This window comes from Paramisgurnus dabryanus, chromosome 1 (assembly GCF_030506205.2).
Source record: "Paramisgurnus dabryanus chromosome 1, PD_genome_1.1, whole genome shotgun sequence".
Taxonomy (NCBI): Eukaryota; Metazoa; Chordata; class Actinopteri; order Cypriniformes; family Cobitidae; genus Paramisgurnus; species Paramisgurnus dabryanus.
This window is the reverse complement of record NC_133337.1, coordinates 9,738,014-9,765,838: the sequence shown is the minus strand read 5'-3', so window position 1 is coordinate 9,765,838 and position 27,825 is coordinate 9,738,014. Positions and strand designations below refer to the sequence as shown.

The 27,825-nt window shown below is 37.0% G+C and overlaps 1 protein-coding gene across 3 annotated transcripts; it reads right to left on the bottom strand.

Annotated features, from left to right (window-relative positions):
• Positions 1-857: 857 nt before the first annotated feature.
• On the bottom strand, positions 858-21,301 carry vegfab (vascular endothelial growth factor Ab). 3 transcript variants are annotated; one of them, XM_065264196.2, is made up of 8 exons: positions 20,297-21,279; positions 19,225-19,267; positions 18,423-18,619; positions 18,226-18,302; positions 17,840-17,872; positions 13,017-13,082; positions 5,318-5,464; positions 858-2,614 (listed from the first exon to the last, which is right to left on the bottom strand). In XM_065264196.2, the coding sequence occupies exons 1-8, from the start codon at positions 20,462-20,464 to the stop codon at positions 2,593-2,595; spliced, it is 753 nt and encodes a 250-aa protein (XP_065120268.2). In that variant the 5' UTR covers positions 20,465-21,279; the 3' UTR covers positions 858-2,592. The 3 variants fall into 3 exon arrangements, with proteins under 3 accessions (XP_065120268.2, XP_065120269.2, XP_065120270.2); XM_065264197.2 differs by lacking the exon at positions 13,017-13,082 and having other exon boundaries at positions 20,297-21,095; XM_065264198.2 differs by lacking the exons at positions 858-2,614; positions 13,017-13,082 and adding an exon at positions 12,307-12,382 and having other exon boundaries at positions 5,324-5,464; positions 20,297-21,301.
• Positions 21,302-27,825: the final 6,524 nt, after the last annotated feature.

Below are 27,825 nucleotides of genomic sequence, written 5' to 3'. Positions count from 1 at the left end.
TCTGGAATGGTAATGGCCAGTTGAACATTTGTAAGTTTAACAAACCGAATCATTCGGAGATTGCAGTAGAGGACACAGAGAAAAAATATTGTTAAATGGAATCCGCATTGGTGCAGCCAACCAAACTCTATTCGATATTGCAGCAACATCTAAAGCAACAAATAAAACCACCATTGTCTGTAGTATTAGCACGCATTTGATTTTACATTCATGGTATGAACATATACAGTCTTATTAAATTGTCTTAGAAAATGTGCAATTTATCAAGAACTAACAACTTGTCCAGCAGGTATAATGAGATTAAGTTATATTCCAGGAACGCAAGCAATTTTGTTTCTGCCGCTTTGGAATGAATTTTAACGAATGTTATTGCACTCATTAAAATACAGTGGTGATTTTCCATTAAATATAGCTTAAAGGCTGGAACTTAAGCAGACAGAGAAGGCAAACAGTCAAAATCCGAGGAAGGAACCTTGCGGGACCCCTGCAGCTCATTATGAACTCTGAGTCAGTGATCTAGAACAGTGGCCTTGAAATGTCCTGATATTTAGCCTAAAAACACAAAACACTGACAAACTGGAAGAAACCAATACAATACTGTACAATAAGTGCTGCTGATACAATGAGACATGTACAGTTACTCAGATTATCGTTCAATTTATAATATAATACAAAATACATTATAAATAGCATACTGATTTAAAGGTTGCATTTTAGCTTTAAAATGTCCAGACAAGAACCTAAATACTATTCTGTTAATAATAATAATAATAATAATAAATATCTAAAAATATATATTTGTAGCTTCTGCGATATTCAAGTTGTTTTACCGAATTGTAGCGACACATCAAAAAAAGTGATTTCTCAAACAAAGTTTTATAGAAAAGGGCAATAAAATGCGAAAATAAATATATGTTTTACTAGATTACACAGATGTTAATATTTACAGGAGTAAATAAATAATGCTTAAACAGGACATTTCTAATAACATCAGACCACTGTTGGGCATAAAATTAGATCTTATTCTAGCCAAAAATAATGATGGCATGTGTGTGACCTAGGGCTGCCTAATGATAAGTCACGATTATTTGTTTGCTGAATAAAAGTTTTTGTTTACATAATTATTACACACAGTACATCAACCAATATTATGTATATATATAAATACAAACACATGTATGTATATTTTTAAGATAAAAATATTGATATAATAAATATTTATACTTATTTATTATGATATAAATTATATGTAAATGTACACATGTTTATACACATGCAAATATTTCTTAAATATATACATGCATGTGTGCATTTATATATACATAATTATTATACACATTACACACATATTCAATATGTATACAAAAACTTTTATTCTGCAAACAATTAGTCGTGACTAATCATTAGGCAGCTCTAGGTGGCCTGTATATACATTTGTCTGCTATTAATATTCAACAGCATGTCGCACTCACAGACCAACACGTACTCAACACATGCGCACAAACAAGAGCCTCATAAACACACAAGATCACAAATTCTTTGTAGAATGGCGAGTAACACACACACACACACACATATATTTGCAGCATGTTGGGAAATTCAAGGCAGTTGGCACTCATTAGTTCTAGGAATGTTTCTCTGTTCATCTACAAATAATGAATGGGAAAAAAGCTTTTTGTCTTATGGAGAGCCGTGGAGATTTGCAGACAGAAGGGGTGAGAGGATTCATGTTAACACTAAACATAAATAGATCAAATTAAATACAAAGAGATAGAATACTGGAAAATTATAAATTACTGAATTGTTTGGGGTGAACAAAAGAAAGTTTCTGAAAATCCAGAGGAAAACTTATCCTCTCAGATCCTTAGTAGTGTGGTTGCATGATCTGCTCAAAGTGGTTTCCAAACTTGTCGAAAAAAATGTACCTTTGATGAGTGAATGTGGCCAACATCTTCATGGATTTGCCTGGTTCAAGGTTACAGTTTGGTGCAAACATTTACCACAGTAGTGGGTTCCCATGGCAATACTGTGTGACATTCCAATAGCAGAATCAGTTCAGTCTTCCGAATTCCCAAATGTGGAAATCTTACAGTCATGTGTCCATCTCCAAAAACGTGAACATTGTGCTCACTGTTTTCAAACTAAAAGGAATGATTACACTCTCGATGAACGCTGTTTTGTCGCAGCCTTTAAAAAATGACTTGTTTGTTTGCTTTTGCTGATGTTGAGATTTACATAAAAAACACACAGTAGACCCAAATCCAGTGATGTTTCTCGTTGAGTTTGTTTATGAGTTTACGCACGCCAGTCACAATCAGAAACGTTTTCGCAGGCCATTGCTTGAGACCCTTTAGCAGCAACTCAAATCCTGTGCTTTGAGTCTCTCAGTCCACTTAATACACAAACTAATTATGAAAATATACAGACCACAATTCATTAAGCGTTCAACCCCCCTCCCATTCAACTTCATTCTCTCGGTGATGGCTCAATGATAAGGGGACGATAGCTCAAAATTCAAAGTGCTGTGTATTATTGGTGAAATATTCCTTCATGCCAGTGTTCATTCTCGGCCTGAGAGGACCTCTGTTTGGTTCACCTTCTTGGTTTGTCACATCTAAGAAAGAGAGAAAACATTTGTATGGGGAATGAGATGGCATCTGTATGCATATGAAATTCTCACTTGAAGGTCTTCACAAAAGTCTCTTAACATTACACGTGACAGCTTTGTTTTATATCAAGGGTTAAAAAGAAGAAATGTGTTTTTGGATGTAAGGAGAAGTAAGCCAGCATAATGGAAACAATGGATTTAGTTTGTTTGTCTGGGGTAGCAGCTGAGTTTTGAATGTGTCTTTATTTAACACTGGATTTCCTTGAAACGTCCCAACCGGGTCATGAGTTGCATGGGGTAAGCAAGACTTCTATGTTATGTTGAAAAAAGACATGTAAGTGCTAGGGATGGGCACGAGTACTTGATTGCTCGAGTACTCGAACGTGGCATTGATGATCGATCATGAAAAACGATGATCATGTGGGTTTATTTATTGTGGATATGGCGGCATTTGGATGTCTGGTTAGCGTTACAAGCGCATGTGGTAGTAAAGACTGGGTCTGAAGATACGTGTTTGAGGTCGTGTCGAGCTACGCTGACCGACGTATGACATCAGTAACATTACCATGCATGATTAAAAAACAAACAGATAATTCCGCGCGATCGCACCGCAGCAACCCGCCGATCCGCGCAATGCGCGGCAGCCCGCCAATCCCGTGAAGCCGGCCACGCCTCACATCACTGAGGCACTATGGTTTAAAAGGGAGGCCGTGATTTTCGGAAATACAGTCAGTCAGGTGCAAAATGTACAGCGCCGTCAAAAGTTCAATGGGTTATCATCTCATATTTAAACATCAAATGTCAAGAGAAACCAGAGAGCCATACGAGCATTAACATTACATCTTAACTGAGGTAAGAGGACGACACGACACAGCCAAACACTAAAATAATAGCAAAAGACTTAAAGCTGCTTAATGTTATGAAGCTTGTGCTTTGACTGGACGTGTTTAAAAGTGCGCCGTTTATGATGCACATCCACAAAGGGAGTTAAACTTTCATTTCTTTTTTTAGATAACTTAGTTGAAAACTTAGTTGAAGTCTTGCATCTTATGCAGATAGATGCACGTTGTAAATTTATTTTGTTTAAAGGCTTAATATTATGCAGTATGCGTCTTATAGAAAGCCCTTCGGTTTGTGATTATTAACCCTTTAGTTTCCCTTCATCAAGCAGCTTTTCCTGTAAGAGGTTTCTGTTAAAAACATTTAATTCATTAAAAATCTAATATGTGTTCATTGTTCTGTCATATTTTCTGCGAAATTAAGTTTTATTTGAGTGTTTTTAATAAAAATATTTTCATTTTCACCATGACGTGTACGCCCCGACCCTTTGATTGCCCCGCCCCCAGTTAATCCAGTACTCGTTCTTCAGACCTATGGATTAATCGAAATGAAAAAATGACATAAATGCACATCCCTAGTAAGTGCATATTATAAAAATGACATGAACATGTAGTGAATCATAAGTTATCCAGTCAGTGTTGTATAAAGTGTTCGACTCACGACTCCCACAGTTCTTAACTCCTCCTTCCAAATTTTTTCGTACGTTATCGGAAAGAATCGGTAAAGCTGATCCGTCTTTTATAAATCTGATAAAACTAAAGACTCTTCAGAGATATGAATGATGTAATACAACTCTATAGGCAGTGATGGGAACAACAGGGTTATAAGTAATCGGCGTTACTAACGACTTTATTTTTTTTCAGTAACGAGTAATCAAATAAATTACCTTTCCCCCGTTATAACACTGTTGCCGTTACCGTTACTGACATTAAAATGCTGCATGTTACTATAATTGATCTCACTGAAGCGATTTTCACCCGAGTAGGCTCTCTCTCTCAGCCAGATAGGCAATGTTTTTCTAAGTGTGTTGGGGTGGGACAACCACATAGCTGATGGTGATTGGCTTAATTTCCATCATTAGCCAACCAGACAATCTGGCAAGTCTGATCTAATGAAGCACCTCACATCATCACATGCTGCTACAAAATAAGTGGTTTCTCTTTAGTATCAATTTTATTCATTTAACAGATTTAATATTGGGGGCATCAAAGTTATTTAAAATATTTGAACATCTTTTTTAAGTAACGCAATAGTTACTTTCCCTGGTAATTAGTTAATATATAGAAAATAACTAATTTATTTTTTAAAGTAACATTCCCAACACTGTCTATAGGTACTCCAGATTAACATCAGATACGCAGAAACAGCTTGTGTTGTGGATTCTTTAAAAGTCTTCATTAAATGTGTAATTATGCATTCTTACAAATAAAGGTTATGTTCTTCAACAATACATGTGTTTTTTGGGTGTGGGATCGGCAAGCCGGGATTCAAACTTGGGTCCCCTAAAATGCGTCTGCACCATGTGTTCCTATACTATTTTTATAGTCTAAAAAACATTTTATGAACTTATAGTGGAGAGAAATACAATGAGTTGTAGTGCATACATACCAAAGGAAACACTGATCACCATAATAATGGTAATTCACAAAAAAACTATAATTTACAACAAAAAACATCAATATATGGAAATTAAAGAAAGAATTAAAGAATTAAAGAAATAAAGAAATTTTACTAACAACTGTTTATGTGTGCCATCAGTTGTTATTCTTAGACCAAAATTGAATCATTCAAAATTTTCAGGCACAAGAGCACAACAGTATTAGGGCTTTCGGTGTGTTTATTTAAATCTATTTAAAGACAAACACAAACCTGCAGGTTCTTTCGTTGAGTTCAAGCTGTCGAGACCTGCAGTCGGCTTCTGTGTTCTTACAGGAGCACAAACACGTCTCTGGGTCTTGACGAAACCTCTCTTTTCTCCTCTCTGAACATGTGCTACAGCAGGGCTCACATTGAGTACTGAGGAGAAAGAAAGAAGGCGAGAGAGAGGGAGAGAAGGGGGACGAGGGAGATTACTGCTAACACATAACTATTACTATTACATTAAACACACACATGATGCCAACACAGGCACTTGGTGAGTTTCTGACAACCAGTAAGCAGTGCGTTTTTATTCCACCCAGGTGGTCCCGTGGTTGCCCCTTTATGGTGTTCTGAGAGGGAGTTTGTAGAAAAGGATAAGCTGATGTTAGGCGGGATGCGGCCATGCAGCTGCAAGCTCAAAACATTGACACTATTCAGTTTCTCTCATGTCCTCACACGCATTCTTAATGGCGTAATGTCAAAGGAAAACAGTAAAAGCACACTGGAATAAAAGCCAGAGAAAGCACAGTGCATGAGATTACAGAGCATTTGTTTATTGCATCTTGCTGTGTTGGGTCATCGGTACAATTGAAATATATAGTACAAAGTTGTTTAGAGGTCTTAACAAAACCAGTCGTAATCTGATTTTACATCTTACACCATGTCCTAATTAGACCAACGTGATATGATTCCGGCGATGTATATACTGAACGGGGGGGGGGCAATCAATCACAAAACACATATCAAAACTGTTCTGATTGGTTGTTTATTCCTCTCTCGCACCCAGCCATGGAGCGAACAGGTATAAAAAGAAGCATCCTCAACATGTATATGGCTTTTCTTGTGCAACTTGAGGTATTTGTTATATATTTCTGTGTTTAAATGTGTAACAGTCTATCTTGGTCCATATTTAATGATTAATATTCATAATGGCCATAACTTTCATTGAATGAGATCTTTCTATTGGTGGAGCCGTCAGCCATCGCAGAAACCGTTTCTAAAACAGAAATGTTGCGCATCGCATCACGGCTGCTGGTTAGGACAAAAACTTTGATTAACATTAAAAGATACATTTTATCACATGCGTCGCAGTCATGCGTCGCGTCTAGTTAGGACACAGTGTTAACCTGATCTGAAGGTCTGTTGACACCAGATGTAATGTCTGGGCATGAAACAACTTTATATAGTTTTAAATCATACTGCAATCATTTGTATTTGGCAGTTTTGAGAAAATTAATGCACTCTCAGTTTGTCAATCTGTTCCTTCAGAAACCAAAAAAGATATGTAGAACAAAACAAAGAAACTGGCTGACCGCACACTGAACCCAAAATGACAAAAAAAGTCTAGAAAGTACAAAAAGTACAACATTTGTAGACGGAAGGCCAAATGTAGAAGGAAGGCCATCATCTTCAACACGTAAATCAAAATGTTTTAAGGCCAATAGACATTTACGATGTGGAGTGTTGGTATATAGTGAAGTCACATCCATAGTAGCAAGTATTACATACTGCTCAACAATATGAATAATTGATAAACACTGGAGGACATCTGCTGTCTCTTGAATTATACATCATGAAGGTGTTGAAGATGATGGTCTTCCCTCTAAATTTATCATTGAAAGGCTCTCACCAAAAATTATTTCTTATTTGAAAACCAGTATTATTTACAGATTGAGGGCACTGCCATACACTGTAAAAAAAAATCCGTAGAAATTGCAGCTGGGTTGCCGGTAACTTACCGTAGATTTACATTTATGTTTTTTACTGGCAACATTTTGTTCAAAGTTAAATGAACATTTACAAGTATTTTTCTTTACAGAGTAAAACTAAAAAAAAACAGCATCAGGCAAAACATTCTGGGAAACAAAATCTGGAGCAAAAAACAGAAAAAGGTTGATGATGATTTCTGGTTCCCAGAATGCTTTGCATGAGGCTGTTATTTTATAGTTTTATTCTGTAAAGATAAAGAGTTGTTAATATTTCAAATTTATTTAACTCTGGACAAACTATTGCCAGTAAATAACAAATTTAAATCTACGGTAAATTACCGGCAACCCAGCTACAATAACATTGTAATTTCTACGGATTTTTTTTACAGTGTAGGGGATACTTTGGGGCCCAACTATACCAATTTATATCTTGGCTTTCTGGAGGATAAATATGTTTTAATAACAATCCTTTTTTAAATATTATTTTGTTTAAAAGGTACATTGATTATTGTTTTGTTATTTACAAATGTCTGTTTCTTGGATACTTGTATATCGTTTCCTCTCTTTATAGAAAAGACACAGCTAAGAAAAGTCTCCTTCATGCTACCAGTGCCCATCCAACTCCTCTACAACGTAGGTTACCCTAAAGTCAATTTTTAAGACTTCATTGTATTTGCTCTAGGAAAAATTATTGTGATGCTAAAGCCTAGAATCTATATATTTAGATTTTAAATCACTTGGATATCCCAATAAATGGCGTGATACTGCACTTTAAAAAGTTCGTAGTGTACAGGAACGGGAAGAAAGTAACTCGGTTGTAAATAAAAATAAGAAAAGCTATTCTTGTGTTTTTAAATCTACATTTAGTCCATTGAGCAATGATATTAGGAGAATTATTAACAGTCACTGGCACATTATTCAAAGTGATCCTCAGTTACTAAATGTTTTTCATTAACTACTACTTTGTTCATTAAGAAAACTTTGTGTTTCTTCTAGGAGTTCTAGTCCAAGGGGATAAACTTGTTCATGCAGACACTCATGTCTCTTCTAAGACTACTCTAATTGATGCCCAGGGTAATTTTCCATGCAACAGATGAATTTCTTCCACAAAATATGTCAAATGTCAATAATTTATACATCCTCCTCGTACACAAAAAACATATTAGATCAAACAATTGATAACTTGCAAGAGTACATATGTGATTTATATTATTATTTGTCCATGTTCCTTGCTATATATTATGTTGGCAAAACCACACGTGCAGTACGCACCAGAGTGATTGAACATACAAGTGCAATTCGTAGACGGGACGATACATCTCCCATTTATCATCAATTCAATCTTGCAAAAATTCTTTGACCAATATGAAGTTCCTGGGTGGAGATAGAGACAAGAAACGGTTGCAAATGAAGGCCTTTTGGATCTTTGACTTTAAATCTTTATTTCCTGATGGTATGAATGAAGAACTTAAACTTTCTTGTTTTCTGTGATTTATTTATTAAACTTTATTTTTGTATGTAGGGGATAGCGGGGCTGGTTGTGTCAAGGGTTGGTTGGCACACAGTTTAATTACAGTACACTAAAGGGCGCTGCCACAAAAATCTGACATTAAAATGACTGCCCTCTTGACCTGAACACACCCATTTACCAAAATCATTGAATGGCCACTAACTGTTGAGGTGTGGATAGCTTTTATATTTTACAGAGTTCTAAAATGTATTTAGTGTGGGGACAATGATAGATAGAGATATATAAAATGTAAGGATTTCAGTTGATAGAGATAGGATCACCTATATTGACATGAAATTTAAAAGTTTCTGATGAGTGATTCTAGGTGGCTAACATCATTTCAGTTAATTGGTGTGTCCTAATGTGGGTGGGGTTGGTTGACACACTAGGTGTGTTCGAGATCATCCGGCGCTGCGCAGACCGATCGGCAAGGTTTGCCGCTTGCAGTCGAGGGAGGCACTGAAGACGGAGCCGTCAAGCAGGACACCTGCTGCTTGCCGTAGTGACGTGTGCGCCGTGTTTCCTTGTTTTTAATCGCAAATGAAGTGAATTAGATGCTGAATTTGATAAAACAAACATTTTAATACCAGAAACATTTTGTATCGAATATTTTAATTGCTGCTTATACTGTATACCCAAAAATAACGGGAAACAAGCCTATATTATTAAAATACCAATAGAGTTTGTTATTGTCATTTTATTACACTACACAATATAACATATTTTAGCATATTAAAGTGTTTTTTCCTGTTTTAAAACATGAATTTATAATGTTTATTAGTGGAACTAAAGGTTGGATTAAACTTGAAACGCACGTGATCGTTGTCATCAGTGAGGCGACGAATCACGTAAAGCTGTTACGTCATCACAACTCCGGGCAGCCGCTCTGGAGAAGCTTTACCGGCTGAGCTAGTCGGCTACTCTCTAAACGCTCTCGCTAACACAGTCTCACCCCATGGCATCAATATTTGACGACACTTGACCATGCGTCAATATGTTAACGCGGAGGGTATACCTTTCGCGTCATTTTTTGACGATCTGGGGACTTCAATACTATTACGTCCGTTGCATTCTCCTTCCTATTTTCTTACCATTTTCGCGTCGGTTTAGGGTTAGATTACGCAAAATTAAACAGTGTACGCGAAATTAAACAGTTGTCACCTGGCGTTGGGGTTAGAGTTAGATACGCGAAATTAAACAGTTGTCACCTGGCGTTGGGGTTAGAGTTAGGTTTGGGTAGGGATGTCATTATGTAAATCTAACCCTAAACCGACGCGAAAATGGTAAGAAAATAGGAAAGATAATGCAACGGACTTAGTAGTATTGAAGTCCCCAGTTCGTCAAAAAATGACGCGAAAGGTATACCCTCCTTGTCAACATATTAACGCATGGTCAAGTGTCGTCAAATATTGACGCCATGGGGTGAGACTGGGTTGCTCTCGCGGTACTTAAAAACCATATGACACAGTCACGTGCCTGCAGCGCCAGCTGAAGTCGGACAAAAATACTAACCGGAATGCACTGCTTCAAGTCAGCCGCCGATCGGTCTGCGCAGCGCCGCATGAAGTCGAACACACCTACTGATTTGGGGGTTGGTTGACACATGTGCATACTGCATTATTTCTGTTACTACAAATACTACACACACACATAAACTTACACACACACACAATTAACGTATGTTAAAAATAATAAATATTGTATTATAATATATATAACATAATACAGTATATAGTAGTAATAATATATATATATATATATATATATATATATATATATATATATATATATATATATATATATATATATATATATACATCATCATATTTTAGTAATACTATTATATGTTGTATATTTATAAATATAATAACTGTCTGGGGTGTCTTAAGAGAATAGCTGGCCTGAGAAAGTTTGGCTTCAGTGCCACTCACCACACACGCGCACACACAAACACACACACACACACACACACACACACACACACACACACACAAAACATACAAACTGTTGTTTAGTTCAAATGAATATAAATTAGTTTGTTTTGCGTTTTATGGGAGTAGCCGTCCTGGGGAAGTTTGTCTTTAGTGCCACTCATACACAAACAACACACACACACACACACACACACACACACACACACACACACACACACACACACACACACACACACACACACACACACACACACACACACACACACACACACACACACACGGTTAATAATTTGGCAGAAATGGGCAGAAATTTTTTGGAATGTTTTTCTGCTTTTTGAATTTAATGCTTATGTTCTTTATATTTGTCACCATGTTCTTTGTAACTATAGCATCTGTGACAACCAACCACCATACTGGGGCTGGTTGGCACAGGTGCACAACATGACTTTAATGAGGAATTAAAAAAAATGTAGGAATCATTTGTGAACATTAAATGTATCTGATAATTAGCGGAGATCTTAACCTTACTGTTGTTACTGGGGTTAGACCTTTTTAACATATAACATGACTGAGAAATATGGCAGAGTAAAAAGTGTGCCAATCAACCCCCCTCTCCCCTATGTTTCTATAGTTTATGTTTTGTTAGACTCCTCTATGGTAATTGATTGCCATCGGCGCTAATTGATGATTGTGATACTTGGACTCAGCTGATGGATTCTAATTGCTTGTCTTTCTAAGAGGGCGCTTGTTTGTTGTATATTGAGCACTGAGAATAGAAATCTGCTGAAACGTTTGCTCATGTTCCTCTGTTTTTAACTCACACAGTGCGCAGTCAGCCATTTTCTATGTTTTATTTGGCAGTTTTGAATGGTTTTGTTGCAAAGAAAATGCCTTGCTGTGAAGACATTACTGAAATATTGTCAGATTTCATTACTGAGCTTTTACTCACTCTTATGTCATTGTCAACTTTACTTTCTGCCATGTAAAGCCTGGAGTATAGTCTGTTATGTTAATGCAAACGTATGTACTCTCACGGTTGAATGCACAGACTTGCAAAGTGTTGTTTATTTGACTTGTACACGTGCACAGCCATTCGATGCTTACACATTGCGATAAAATGCAATGCATCTTCTGGGCTACATACTACATTCTCTTGTAGGCGCATGCGTGACCAACGCATACAAGCACGTGGGGTTTCATAAATCAGGTGTTGCACACCCTTGCGTACATGTTAATAATGGTCGACTATCCTTCGACCTCAAAGGTAGTAGTATAGTCTGTTTTTATGCATACATGAGGGTCCACACAGTATCCGCGTAATGTACGCGCACTGCCAGGTTTTTGTTGCTGCGCATGCGTGTATAGGAGAGTGTAGTATATAGCCCAGGAGGGGTATGCATTTTGTCGCAATGCGCATGCGTCAAAGGTCTGTGTATATGTACGAGTCAAATAAACTATGTTCTGCAAGGCTGTGCGGTTGACCATGCATGTACACATAAAAAAAACTGAATATACTTTGGGCTGAATGCAAAAGGAAAGTAAATGGGGGCTGTCAAGCTAATAATAATAATAATAATAATAATAATAATAACAACAACAACTCTGGGTTTGGATGCTAAAGCCTCAAAATTAAAGTAAAACAAAATTGTCACTGCCTTCAAAAATCAGAGATTATACCATAATCTTAAGAATTGAGAAATGTCAATAAAAGAATGAAGGAACACTCGTTCCTGCATTCCTTCAGTAACATTTCTTAATTCTTGGGAGATTCACCAAAGCAAACAGGCTGTTTGACTTGCGTAACACTGAGGCAGATCTCACACAGCGGGACATGGACAAACTCACAGCAATGAAAAAACAGCTCACACAATTCTTCTCATATGACAGAAAGCACAGTACCAGTGTGAAGATGTTGGTAAGTCTTAACACAATGGGAAAAAAACAAGACATTTACAAAACAGGAATCGGCACAAACTTGCAGTGATTCCAACACAAATATTGTGATAAATTAGTACCATTGACTGAAAGCCATGCTTGAGTGGGTGTGGTCAGCAAGCGTGTCAGCTACCTCTCCTCCAATCACAGAGCTTGATTTATCGAGGCGTGTTGCACAACCTATAGATCGCAACAGTAGGGCTTCGGAAGTAAAAAATCCCACTTATCCATAGATCAATTGTATAAATCAAATTATTTGTGAGTTTTAGAAAAAAGACAGTTTTTTTTATTTAATTTATTTAAAAAAAAATTTAAACAGTTGCGCTCTATGGGTTTGTGCTAGATAAAATTTATGTAAAATGATCTGAAACAATTTGTCCAAAACCTGATCGTGTTAATTGTTTAGCATGTTTTTCAGGCATTAGTGAGGTTTCTGTAAGGTTTGGTGAGATTGTCAGTTTGAATTAAATAGGGGAGGAGTTTATAGTTTAATGGCAATTAACATTGGACAGGAATTTTCTAATTAAAGGAGGCAACATATCTCCTCCCATATTAATTTGACGACCAAGAGTGCCACACTGAGGTGCAGGTGAGAGGAGGCGAACGCAGAGGTGACGTACAAATCCTGTTTTTTTTCGCGGTTTTTCTTTCCCTTTCCCTTTTGGCCTTTGCCCTTCCGAGGTTTTCTGGAAAGGGAACATGACAAACAAAAAGAACATCGACAAACAGACACTGAATCCGGGTTGTTGCAACAGATCAGCCACACAGTCAGTTTGCAGTCAAACATGATCCAGATGGAAATGCCAATACACATCCTAGTAAAACTCATCTGTCTCTTCTTATTGTTGTATGAGTGCCTGAGACAACAGCAAACTCCCAGGATGCAAGACATGGATTGGAAATGATGGGTGATGGGTCTGTCAGTGCTCTGGAATTTCACTCACATGGAGTTTTGGATAAATAAACAAGACACTAAATCTTCAAAGCTTTACCGATGTGAGCAGATTTCCCAGCTGGCGCTATAATGTAAGTTACAAAACAGGAACAAATAAGTGAGCCAAATCTCCTTGCGAACATATGAGTGGCGTCTAACGGTCGGCAACACTTACAGTATCTCTAAAAGTTCATTATTATAGGGGTTATAAAATGCCCGGGCATATCACTTCAGCCAACTGGAAAACAGGAATGTGAACTTTCCCTTCTATCATGCAATCTTACTACTAACCGATAAAGCATGTGCCAAGCTTGGTTATTTGCATTAGTGCACGACCAATTTAAGTTTTTCATTGACCAATGTCAACACCAATAACTGAAGAACAAAAACAAAAAACAGCCATTTGGGAATTATTCACTGACAGGATTGTAGGAAGACCTTGACTTCTGTTCTCGGACACATAGGCAATAATCTCAAACTAGCTTTTGTGTGCAAAACCCTCTTGTTAGGGATGCACCGAATATTCGGGCACCAACATTTTTGGTCCGAAAATGGCCCAAATGAGCATTTTCGGTTTTCGGCCGAAAGACTTTTGCACCGAAACAATATGGCCGAAATGTTGTGATGACGCAAACAGAAACCGCGACCTGCACGTGCTTGTCTGAAGCAACATGCAGTGTCGGCGCCAGAGAATACAGAATGAGCGGGCCTCCTGTTTTACTGTGGGGGCACCTGGTTCATCTTATTATTTTATTATTATTATTACTACATGGCACTGTAAAATGCTTGGTACTGATTGGCCAGTCGCAACATTCAAAAGGTATTTTATTCCTTGAACAACCGCCTGAAACACAGCCTAACCCGGGTACTGCGAGCGAGTCACGTTAACAGAGACAGTTACGAATTAATACAGAATAAATATGCATAATTAATCACCTATATGAGATTGTATTTACAATGATTAAACCGAATGTTCGTCTTTTGACTTTTAACTTGTTTTAACGCGTCTGGAAATGTTTTCCCAGAAGGTTTGTATTTCTTTAAAATAAGCTAATAAAAGACATCAAATCAAAATGTTATGTCTATATATTTAATCATATAGCAACTAGCCGTGAAATTAGCGGGATTGTTACAGCCAGCCAAGTTGTTAAATAAATCCCTCACTGTAGTAAAACCATAACTTATAAAGACGTTAAAGTGCAATACTGGATAACTCACGCAAATCATAAAGACCAGTACATAACCAAATAGCAAAAGAAAACAATGTTACTGACATATCTAACACCAGAATGAACTATGCGTTTTACCTTCAGAAGAGCTGCAGGCGACGAGAGGACTTTTAAAAACTTTTTAAGAGGGTCCTTTTATTTGTCGCGAAATTTCTTCGTCTTGCTCAAATGCCAAGACTTACAAGTATACATTATTTAGACAGAAAATTAGTTCTCACGCATGGCGATTGAGCCCCCGAACGTGACAGTGGCTGCGTGTATGTAACTGGCTGACTATGTTAGCATTGCATTGTGGGTTAGTATTTTAATTATTATTTTTTATTAATTATACTCCGAATTTTAAGCAGTATTCATTGTATAACCAAATGTATTTGCATCACATTTTTTTAATTATTAAGTTCATTGTTATTTTGAGAAGTAAGGGGGCACAGTGACTCAAGTGGCCGGGCCATGCCCCCTAGGGCCCGCTCGTGGCGCTGACACTGGCAACATGTATGCGGTGTGGATGTATTTAACCGCAAAAAGGCGCTAAAGACGTGATCATCACAGTGAGTACGCCCTTCAAAGATCAGAACTCTTGGTGTGTAAACTTAAGAGAGAGTCGCGCAAATGTGTCTCATACTGTAGTCCATTAACATACATTGGCCGAATAAAGCAATGAAAAACAAGTAACGTTTTCATGCTGGGCTGTTTGGGATTTGCCCTCGGTCTCTGTGTGCGCACGCATTTAAGTGCCCTTAATAGTGCACACACGAGTGAGACGCATACAAGCGAATGTAAAATCTTTCTGTTATTTACAGGGCACATATAAACAAAATGATCTCCAAAGTATTCTTTTTCTAATAAAAACATTTGTATAGATTACAGTCAGAAACCAGTCTCTGCTTATTTAAAGAGTCAGTAACCTCAATTAACCTACTTAAGTCTGTGTCATTAATGTTAATCAAACAACCCAAGACAAAGAGAAAATCACTTCTGTAGCTCTAAAAACAATAATATATTTAATTTATACAATAAAAGACAGTGTTATAACTCATTTAATTCGATTTCTGTACCTAATGCTAATGTTTGCCCTTAGTTCTTTTTGATAAATGTTTTCAATTTCTTTATTTGTTTTTAGATTTTCCCCACCCCCTTTTTCGCTGATCTGAAAAAGAATCCGATCCGTGCCTCAAAAACTGTAATGTGATCCGAACTTTGAGTTTTGTGATCAGTCACACACCCCTAGTAAAGTTAGTACACAGTAATAGCCATAAATGCATTTGTACTTATAATTGGCATAATAATTTATTTCGGTGTTTTGGTTTTTCGGCCTTGGTTTCCTCTTTTTCGGTTTTCGGTTTCTGACAAGAATTTTCATTTCGGTGCATCCCTACTTCTTGTGTGCATGTTTTTAAACACATATTCAGTTCATACAGGATCACGTACAACTGTCATGAAGTCCAAGCAATATAAAGTGGAATTTGTTGCCTGGTTGTTATCTTTGATGCCATTCAATCACTTCAGAGGTCAGATTCGATCATGTTATGGTCTGTAAACAGCCGGATGAACAGCTTCTGTGTCAAAGGGACACTTGTTTACCAGAACCAGAAATCATTTGAACTTTATCAACCCTGAGAGATAACCTCTAAACCGCAAAGGCATCAGACAAAAGATTTAGTACACTTCAGCCCACATTCTTAGGTTGGCGGGAGTCAGTGAAGATGGGGTTGACTGACCGCCGCGGTATCTCTGAGGAATGGAAACGAGTTCATGAACAAACGGAGAAAACTCTCTTATCGGCGAACATAAAAATGCCTTAGAGTGAGACGACAAATCCCTCCCTCACCTCAATGAACCTCTGATCATAAAAGGAGCGTTTGAATGCGGGACGAGGGCATTGAACTAGCAGGCGAAAATCGCACACCTGCTCTCGCAGGGCTTTTAACGCACCTGAGGGGCGACTGAATTTACAACCTAGGATACGACATGCAATGACAGGGTGAGATCAAAAAGGAAGTCTATCAAATAACGCTTTGAGGGTCAAAGTGTATCTCAGCTCATCTTTCAGTCACGTGTAGATGACTGGGTCCGGTTGCATAAAGCACCTTAAGTGTAATTTTCCGTTAAGTTCACACTTATGTTTCCCTTAGGGATGTGAAAAGATAAATCGTGATTAATCGCATACAAAATAAAAGTCTGTTTTTGCATAATTAAGTGTGTGCACTGTGTGTAATTATTTTTTATATGTAAATACACACACATGCATGCATTTTTTTTTTTAAATGTACATGTGTTTATATATTTATTTAGATTTTGATATATTTTATATTATATATAAATTAATACAATTATAGAAAAAAAAAATTTCTTAAATTTCTACATGTATGTGTGTATTCATATAAACATAATAATTCCACACAACACACACACAAATATATTATGCAAACATAAACTTTTATTTTGTATGCGATTAATCGCGATTAATCTTTTGACAGCCCTACCTTAAACTTAATGGTGTTTCAGAAAAAAATTACCCTTCTGTTGCGACTCCATGGCAACAATAGTATTTTATAATGGCAAACCTGGGTCGCTGTCGTGAAACACTTAACGTAGTTAAGGGGAATTTACCTCTTAAGTGTTATACTTAAGGGAAAAACTTAAGGTGCTTTATGCAACCGGGCCCTGGGGTTTACAAGAGCAATGCTTATATGTTTGGTTAAGGCTGGGCTAATACAAAATCATCGCAAATGTATAATTAATGAAAGATACATCACACAGATCTAATCAATAGTTAAAACTGTAAGTACGCTTTTTATATTAAATGTGCTTTATGATGCCTAGAAGAACCATTTTTGGCTGAATGGTTCCATAAAGAATCTTTAACATCATAGGAACCTTTCTGTTGCACAATTTATAAAAAGATAAAAAAGAAATGCTTCTACTGAACCAAAAATGGATCTTTCATAGCACCTTTGTTTTTAAAAGTGGATAGATTCCCAAGAACCGAATTATGTTTGTTTGCTATGTGTAAAAGCAGTGATGTGGTGCTCTGTTTTCTCATAATCAGATTTTCTGCCTTTATGTAACATGAAAAGCAGATGAAAGGAGTAAGAGAAAAAAGGAAACAGGAAGGAATACACCTGGAGATAAGAGTGACTGAGATAAAGACTGAAAGATTAAAAAACAAGAAAGAATGAATGAATGATGAAAAGAGAAATGATAGGAAAAGAGCAAACGCATGCATGCACCCATACAAACATACACACACAAACATACAAACTAAAACGATGGCACTCACTTTTCTCTTTTTTGTGGTACGTCTTTTTTTAGCCTGAAAGAACAACAAAAACAAAGCAAGACATTACCTCAGTGAACTTGTTTGTTTGGACATAAACAGATCTGTACACGCACAGTAACAATAAAGGACAAGCACAAAACAAAATAAAAAAATACAGTTGTGCCAGAACAAAATCCACGAACACACTGTTGGGTCGACCTCGGTTACATTGATACAGTGTAGTTTCTATATAAAGACACAAATATAGAGCACATTTGTCATAGCAGACATTAAAGGTCATGGGGAAAACAAGGGGGTGGATTCACAAGAGGGTTTACTTGGCTTCACTTTGGTGATATAAGCAGGTAAATGTGTACATGCGTGTTTATAATAGTGAAGATTCTTACCCACAATGGCATTCACTGTGTTCTGCAAAACTCATGAAAAAGTTGCCCTGATGTCGAAGTGGCTTGACCCTTTTGATCTGCAAAATAATGCAAAACACAAACTGATTAAAATAACAATATTAAGTAGTTTTCACACAGAAAATGTAATGAAGTCTGAAAGTCAAGGTTTAAGTATTCTTGTGGCAGTGCCCTCTGACCTCCAGGGTAATGTTGTAGGTGACAGTGGGCACGCACTCCATCATTTCATCATTGCAGCACCCACCGCAGCGGGTCAGTACCACGCAGGACGGGATAAAGATATGTTCAGTGTCATCTGGGTATTCCTGCTGAATTTCCACCAACATTTCTCGAGGACGGCAAAAAGACTTGTTGTACACCTCATCAAATCGCACCACTGCAAAACAGGAAAATCAATTCATTTTTCAAATAAGTGGCAAACAGCATCATTTGGAGATGGATAGAGGTTCATGTGTTTGGAAAATGGACAGGTGTATCATTCTGAACCATGCTTCACACACAGACTACCTCAAAATAATAAAAACAAAATTGCATAAAACTGTGTGAGCATATAGTACATCTGTGTGGAAACACAGTTAGGAAGGAACATAAATGTCAAAAACATGTTGAGCAATTATAAGTTTGGCAGGGTTCTTGGCAAATAAATAAATATGGCCATGCCAGCTAGTCATATTAGTGATTTACTGTTAAATCATCCTACATAAAGAACGTTCTATGAAAACACAACATTGACTGAATAGGGGTCATGTCAAAGATTAAAATTTAAGTAAAATCAATATGTGACATCAATATTTGCTCCTTGTTTCATAATCAGATAAACCTGAATTTCACAGACAGGGTCGCAAATGCTAATCTAATGTAAATCTAATCTATACAGCATCAGTATGTGATAGAGCGTCTTTGCGCAACAGTCCGCCAGATGGCGCTTTGTTTGGAGACTGCAGGCCTTGTGTGTCAAATCACGGGGTGAACCAAACTTACCGTCATACGTGCTTCTGCCTCCCTCCTTGGGTATGTAGGCACTCTGTGGGAAAAAAATGACATTACAATCGGAGATCTGCATCTTGAAAGTTGTTTACATAAATATATTTATTCAATCAAATGAGGCCTAACGAGTTTGACTAGTTATTAACCACGCACCCAGATTCAAGATGATGCAACAAATAACTAAATTACATTCCAATGCCAAAGCTCATCCTTATAGTGGATGTTCAGTATTAAGGTTAGCCATCCCAATAAATCATTATGTTGCTGTCTGTGGGCTGCTTTTTTGCATAATGCTTTCATTTGTACCCCTTATTACCACCTGCATGCTCAACCCTCACAGTCCACATGGTCTCAGAGGCACAATCTTTGGGTAAACGTGCGCCATCCTAGTCCAAAACCAGTTCGCAACATCTAATAAGGTCCATGGAGACGCCATGTGGACTTTTCTACTTTTTCTCTTATTAGTCATTTTTAGAGCTTTCTATGCATCTTCAAACCCTACCACATTTATTTGTGACTTTAACATCAATATTCATTAACATCACTGACATATATTTTGATTTACACTGCCTAATTGGAGCTCAAACCTTGCAACTTATCAATAAGTTTTATTTTGCCACTGAAACTTTTCAAAGTCATAAATTGTCTAATTGCTAAAATATGGCAATATGACATCATTTTTGTGCAGTCTGATCTTCATAGGTCGGATATGGTTGTGCTTTAAAACCGCAACTGCGCCTTTAAAGCGCAATAATATCACCAATGTGGCTATGATGGGGCCTTCACCAAAATAAACAACAAACTTCCTAAACGGTTAAATTGACTCAATCTGTTTGCGTATATTACCCAAGATGATACCAGTCTGTAGCATTCAAATGGCCCATTGTGGAGTGCTCACTGGTGATTTGGACAGCTTGGCTAAAAAAATGGTCAATGACCTCGCAAGGGGAAAGACAAGGACGTCCAGTGTAGTGGCGCATGGACATGCCAAACAACCTTATTTAAAAATCACCCATGCAACATGGCCCCTTCTATCTGCCTCTATAAATAGACATACAAAACTTACCTTGACAGCTGAGAAATACAGAAGCGTCACAATAAATAACTGGAGCACGCGGACAGCAAAGTTCATGATTGAATTCATAAGGCGAAAGAATCTTTTAAAAACCCTATCCGACGATAGGCGGACTCTAGCAAACGCATTGGTAAAGGTCTCTGAAAGCAAGTTCGACATGAGTGGAGTATTATTCTTCAAACGGGGTCCGAGCTATAGGGGCAACAAGAAACCCATGTTGGTCCCAAAACACACATGCGGGCAAAACACCCGAGTGAGAAAGCCCAGCAATTGCGTCTCTCAACTGTTGCCGATTATTTTCAGGATATCCAGAAATATGAAAATCCAGGACGCAGTTCTTCTCACATTGTTGAGAAGGCAAGCAATTTTTTCCTCCAAGGTTATTACAATCCACATCACAAAAGTAATCCCATGCTTGTCTCGCCACCAGTCTCCAAGTGCGTTGGGTTCATTGGGAAAAAGACACAGACTGGAGAAGAAAAATCTCTCTCTGGTGCAACTTTGGTATCACTGTATGCCCCGGCAATACAGTATAGCGGCTCTATTGCAACACAAAGACACTGTAAACAAAGCGCTAGGGAGAGAATTCGATATCCAAGCGCCGATAAATTAAGTGCGCTTTAATTCCGCTTCCTGTTGGATGTGTCGTTTCGGTTCTCTTTCTGGCTCTTTAACGCACCGCCGTTATGAATGGCAACTGCGAGGTCGTCCACCGGTTTTAACGAACTGGTGATAAGTCGTGGCGGCGCCTCGTTCGATTGGACGAGGATCATGGGCGTGGCCAAGGCTCATAACCTCATGCGCCTCCGTCAAGTTCCTATATGCAAAACGTTGATTTTTATTGATAAGCCGAAGCTGTGAGAGAGAATTTTTCGGGCTGTATTGATTGCATTGTGATAACCTAACCATAAACATTAAGAGAAACAATTATGCTTAAACATGGATGAATGAGATTCCCTTTCATACACAAAGGCTAAAGAAAAGACACGTACAAAGTATTTTAAAGGGAACCATTTAAAATCACACTTAATACGCAAGAAGTTAAAATTTCAAAAATTGGTATGTGAAAATGCTTGCAAGCCCCCAACTATGCAAAACCTACGTTATCCCAAAATTAAACCGAAACAATGAAATGATGATATAAATAGCCCAAAATATGTCTTTCAAAATCACTAATAGACGCACCGACGTTTGTTTCAAAATCTCCACGATATTAATTAATAATAAATACCCGCCGCAACGTGATGTGGCGTACGTGCAGAAAGTCTAGCGGTCTATAGTATGCGCGTATCATATGCGTCACATGAAGGCAGCGCGCAACGGCTCACGCCTTTTTTGGGGCTTCTCGGTCATCCGCAAGGTTGATGGGAAAGCTGAAACAGTGCAAGGTAACCGGGGCGTCGTCACATTCACATGTGTGCGTGTGTATCCATCAGCACGTACAGGTGCCTGTGTGTGTGCGCGAGCGTAGGAAAAGACCGGCATGTGACAGCGCGCGTTGGGTCCGGTCAGCTGCCGCGAGACTCCACGCTAGACGTTAAGCACCTACATTCCCGTTTCCATAGAGACAGATTCGGTTGGAGATGTAAAAAAAATAATTAAATAGATGAATAATGGGTAGATTAAATGTGGTTAAGCTTTCATATTTCAGGTTATATATTAAAATTAAGCGTTATATTTTGGGATATATACTTTTCAGTGTATGCATTGTTGCACACGTTTCAGGAGAGCAAAGTTTTCCATGTGGCAGTTCAACACGTAGACAACAGAATAGTAAAAAGTCTGTAGAGCTTAAATAGATTTTCATATTTTATCTAATTTTAATAAACCTAGACTAGATGACACCCCGTAAACCAAACTAATATGCAATCTTTATACATACACATAAATTTAATCACGTTTTATATATATATCTATTCACCTTTTTTTTTTTTTTTGAAGTTTTTCTCTTTAGGTTTAATGTAAGTTGCATCGGCGCCATCTGCCTGTCACTACATGAATAACCGGGTGTGAAGGACTTCCCTCATGAAGTTCAGGGTCACGTGAGTGAAAGGTTTCTCTTGACCTTGCAAACCTTTTGATCTGAAGGAGCTTGCTTACATGTCTGAAACTTGTTTAGCTGACAGACATTGTGCAAACATATCAGTTTCTGTAATTACAAAACAAAACAAAATATTTAATGCAAATGTTTTGAAAAGGTTGACTTGGATTAAAAACATTCCAATGTTGTCTTAAAATCATCTCAGTTTGAGACCTCAAGAAGCAGATTGTACAAACATACAAATTCGAAGCAACACTGAGATGCTAAAACATAACAAAGTTTTGATTTTAAGATTCATTAATCACAATATAATTTCCACATTTGTGCTACAGTATTAATGAGTTTACTTTTTTGTGGAAAAACAACGGAAAATGTTATTGCCTCTAAACCTTTATGACAGTAATGTTAGTGATGATAAACATGCAGTTGGATAAAGATTGCAAGATGTAAGCATCTTTATGAATTAGATTTAGCAAATCACAGCACCAATATGTCAAAAACATCAACATTAAGCATGTCTCACTCACCTTTAAATGCTCAGCACACCTGCAGAAAGGCACCAGCACTCTCTCAACACTCAGATAAACTCTCATGCACACCTCAGTAAAGGCTGTTTAGTCTGAGTGACAAAAGAAACCTTGAGTGCAAGGTGAAGAGGGAGGAGAAAGGACAGGAAATGATTGTTTATAAAATTGAGATAGAGAATTTAGGATAGATGAGAATGAGTTAAAAAGACTAAATGAGTTAAAAAGAGATTTGCTGATGTAAGAGGTAATGAGACATTTGTTGTTTGTTAGTGTGGTACGTCAGAGTTTAATTGAAAAACAACAGCCGGTTATAAAGTACGCTGCCGCCTCGGTAATACTGCAAATGCAGCAAAAATGAAGACGGGACAAACCTAATGAAGTTTACACTCCTACTGCTGTTCCAGAAACCTCCTGTACACAAACATAGACCCACACACTGATGGGAAGACACCATCAAAAAATCAATGTACAATTATTACCAATCTGCACAGTGCAATAATCACAACATTATTTTGTAAAGCCTCGGGCTTGCCAAGTATATTGTCTCCATGAAATGAAACTTTTTTTAGACAAACTAGCTGGAAAATTAAAACTTTAAAGCCTAAGGCAGACAAAACTAATTCCATGAAGTACTCATAATAATGCCATCAAATCAAAAATAATGGTACAATATAAAACACTGGCTTATAGTCATCGTTCATTATTAATTATAAAATAGTACATTTTAAGCTTTGTAAGATATTTAGACATATACTTTCAAACTACAGCATCTGTAAAAAGGTATTTACGGAATTTCATCATTAACCACATTTCTTGAGAGTAGGCAGCCACAGCTGAGCTTATTTATCTGTTTCTATAGTAACAGCATCTTCAGTGTCTTTCTTTGGGACTATGGGTAGTGTAGTTCTTCATTTCTAATTACTAAAAATAAACAAATTACACTGATGTATAGCTCGCAGTGAGTCATACACTGTATTAGAGGCATATATTATTACTCTGAGGTCACTGTTGGCCTGTTCTGAAAGCTTTTGTGCTGCTATCCGTGTGACCACAGAGAAAATTATTAGGATTTTTATTCCCAGGGTGCTAATTTTGTTCTTAGATAAATTGTAGGGGTCTACAGCACTGCTGCTTCAGACTCTTGGCTTCACAAGGAGAGTCTATTTGATTTCACTATCACACATTCAGGTATGAGGTGGGTCCTGTGTGCATACAACACTCCCTGCCACACACACTCACACAGGTCTGTTTTAAGAGGGGAATGAGGTGGCTTATGGCCAAGCCAAGATTAGACGCCATCTGAACGCCATGCACGAGCTTCCAGTAAGAGCACGGCTCAAATATCCAGCAAGAAAAGAGGGGAAACCTCTGCCATTTCGGTCGGAAAATATACCATTAACTTAAAAAAAAGTGAAAGGAGGAAACTATGATTTTAAAGTTTATAGGGATAGTTGGTAGGTAGGAATGCATTAGCAAAGCACAGGTTGTGGGTTGAATTCCACACAAACTGATACAAATGCGAGCTAGAATGCACTGTAAATCATTTTGGATAATAAATGCAAATGTAAAGTCGATGGGTGGGCATAGAATCGAATGACAAATGTGCTAAATGATTTCTCTGACACACTATTACAGGTTAAATACAAGTTAAGTGTTTTTCAACACAATCATTTTACACTTGACCAATAGCCTTATAGGATAACTGTCAACATAAGCTGTTTTTTTTTGTAGCACTACTACTACTACAAAACGTTTTTTAGTGATAAATGACAGCATGTCACCAATGTTGCCAAAAGAGCTTAAGTTGTATCAAACTCAGAATAAATCGTTAGGAAAATAAAAGCATTTTAGTGAAAGTATACATCATGAATGAATCATGTCATGTGTTTGCATCGTTCTAAAGGGGTGGCATATTAACCATGTCTGTAATAAATGATTCACTGCATGGTCGATTATACTGCATGTGCCATGTGTGAATGATCTGAACATGTCCAGCCATCCAACACACAGGACTGGATCTTCGGTAATAGGCAGCCTGATGCTTTGAAAGAGAAGTCTGTCTGGAGATAAAATATATAACATGAAAAAAAACCTTGGCTATGTATACTGAGTTAGACTTGATGAGACTAGTTCTAGTGTACATATATATTGCTGTTCTTATGCTGTTCTAATTACTTCTATTGTTTACCTCGCTTTGGATAAAAGCTTCTGTTAAATGACTTATTGTAAATGAATAGCTCTATTACAGTTTTTTTCGATTGCTAAACGACAGTGGGCACAACTGGAGCTACATGTGCAAAACTCTAACTACAGTCTGCACTACCAAAAGTCACCTGAGCACAACTCTTAACATATGGCTCAAAACAGCTCCGTGCAGCCAAACACTAAACACAACCCTCACTGAGATAACACACACTGTCACTCACAACACACTGAGAGGAAAAACACTAACATCAAACACCAATACACAAAATACTAACTTTATATCTTTACAGTTTTAACAATTTCAGTGATGTCACACCAAGTAATGTTTTCTTTAAAGAATGATTTATTTATTGATTTATCACAATATTTTTTTTAGAACATCATAATTTTTTAGGGTAAATGAAAATTAGCAGTTTGCTTCAGTTGTCTGTAGTAATTTACGGAATTACAGTAATGAGAAAAAAGGTAGAAACTTAAAGTACATGAAAGGTAATATTATATATAAATGAAATATATATATGAAATTGGAATTTATATTTATATGAAATTGCAATCAGCAGTGTTTGAAAGGCACAAGGCTGAAATCAATTGTGTTTTGAATGTGTGATTCACAGTTTTGACAGCAGTGTGTTAGCATTTGAACAAAGTGCTGTAAATCCACAGTGTTGTGCAGGTTGTGATTAAAGTCATGGAAAAAGTGTGTAAAGTTTTGAAAACTGTGTTCAAACAATGAAAAACGAACTAGAGTTTGGTCCACATGAACTGCTGCTGTGCAGACTGTAGTTAGAGTTTTGCACATGTGACTCCAGTTGTGCCCACTGGCGTTTAGCAATCGAAAAAAACTGTAAATACATATTCTGTATGCACACAGCACACTTTGTGTACAAATTTGCTTATATCAAAGAACCTTTGAGTCTAAGAAACATTTTTGTGCAACAGAGAGGGTCTATATTTAAAGGTTCTTTATTGAACCATTCACCCAAAAATAATTATTTTAAAGCTTCGTAAAGTGATTTTTTTAAGAGTTCAGGATAAAGTTAATTCTTATATGGCCTAACTTCTAATTCCAGTATGTGACCCTGGACCACAAAACCAGTCATAAGGGTCAATATTTTTTAATTAAGATTTATACATCATCTGAAAGCTGAATAAATAAGTTTTTCATTAGGATAGGAAAATATTTGTCCAAGATACAACTATTTGAAAATCTGGAATCTAAAAGTGCAGAAAAATAAAAATATTGAGAAAATTGCCTTTAAAGTTTAAGTCCTTAGCAACTTTATCCACATATAAAAATAAAGTTATATATATTTACGGTAGGACATTTACAAAATTCCTTTATGGAAAATGATCTTTACTGAATATTCTTATGATTTTTGACATTAAAAAATCAATAATTTTCACCCATACAATGTATTGTTGGCTATTGCTACAAATATACCCGTGCTACTTTTGACTGGTTTTGTGGTCCAGCAACTTTAAAAGTTGATTCAATTGATAACACGTTAAAAAGTTTATTAAACTTAAAATTTCACTTTAGTATAACTCTAGAGGAAAATTTTAAGTTGTTTCCAAACTGAAGTAATTTTTTAAGTAAACTATACTATTCACTTTTTACAGTGGGGGTCATAATATACAAGCCACAAATTAAGCTCTGTTTTTGCACAGGCCTACTAAAGGGTTAATGGTGCCACATGGTGATCAGTAGTAAAAATGAACAATCAGGAATGATCATATGGTGTCATGGCTTTGCGATCAAAACAATGTCCTTAAAATGGAAGTCAATGGGGCAAAAAAGCCACGAACGGTAAAGGAGGAAGAAAAAATATCTGATGCTGCACAAACACTAAAAAGGCATCAAAGCCAATATTTTTACTAATGTTTGACATGCCCAAGACTGTGAAAAGGGTTAAAAAATACAGTCCACAATTACTTTTTATATTGAAAATCAGTAATTTTGTGTATTTTTCTCAAATAAGTAACATCACTTATGAACTTTGCAATTAAAGAGTTAAAATCCTGGAATTTGTGTAAACATTTGGTAGTTTTGATCAGTATTGTTGATAAACAGATTTTTGCATACATTTTTACAGCAGTTTAATGTAGTTGTTTTTTTTTCATCCACAAACAACATGAAAGGGTAGTAAATTTGCCCTTGGTGTATTGATGAGTTTTTTTTTTTTCAAAGCATTTTCTCAAAATAAGTGTCAATATAACATTTGTCACCAAAAGTCATTCCATGTGCTAAAACACAAAGAAAGTTTTTGCCACATTTAAATAAAAAAGCCAGAGTGGATAAAACATCCCAACAACACGTAGGGCCCTATCTTGCACCCAGCGCAATTGACTTTGTCAGTGACGCATGTATCATTCGTATTTTGCGCCGGCGCACAGCGGGTTTTTCCCTCCACAGATGCACGTCAGCAAACTAGGGAATGAACTTGCGCTCCCTGGGCGGTTCAGCGCAAAAAGGAGGCGTGTTGCGGCGCAAACCATCTCTTATGCTATTTTGCAGTTTCAAAAAACAATTGCGCTACTAACCAAAAAAAAATAGTCTAAAGTCAGTGGCGCGTTGCGCGTGGTTCATTATGCTATTTTAAGGGCGCATGCTTGACCATAATGTATAGCGTGCACAACGCGCATACACTTTGCTTATCTAATCTACACAGATGCAACAGTTATTTTTGCAAATCATAAATTGTTACACTTAAAAATATTAATACACGAGATAAGGGGAATCATAGTGG

Coding starts and splice junctions, on each gene's coding strand:
- vegfab (XM_065264196.2), bottom strand. CDS start 20,464: ATGTCGAACTTGCTTTCAGAGACCTTTACCAATGCGTTTGCTAGAGTC. Junction 19,268..20,296: donor TGTATTTCTCAGCTGTCAAG/GTAAGTTTTGTA, acceptor TTTTTCCCACAG/AGTGCCTACATACCCAAGGA. Junction 2,615..5,317: donor CTCAACGAAAGAACCTGCAG/GTTTGTGTTTGT, acceptor TCTCTTTCTTAG/ATGTGACAAACCAAGAAGGT.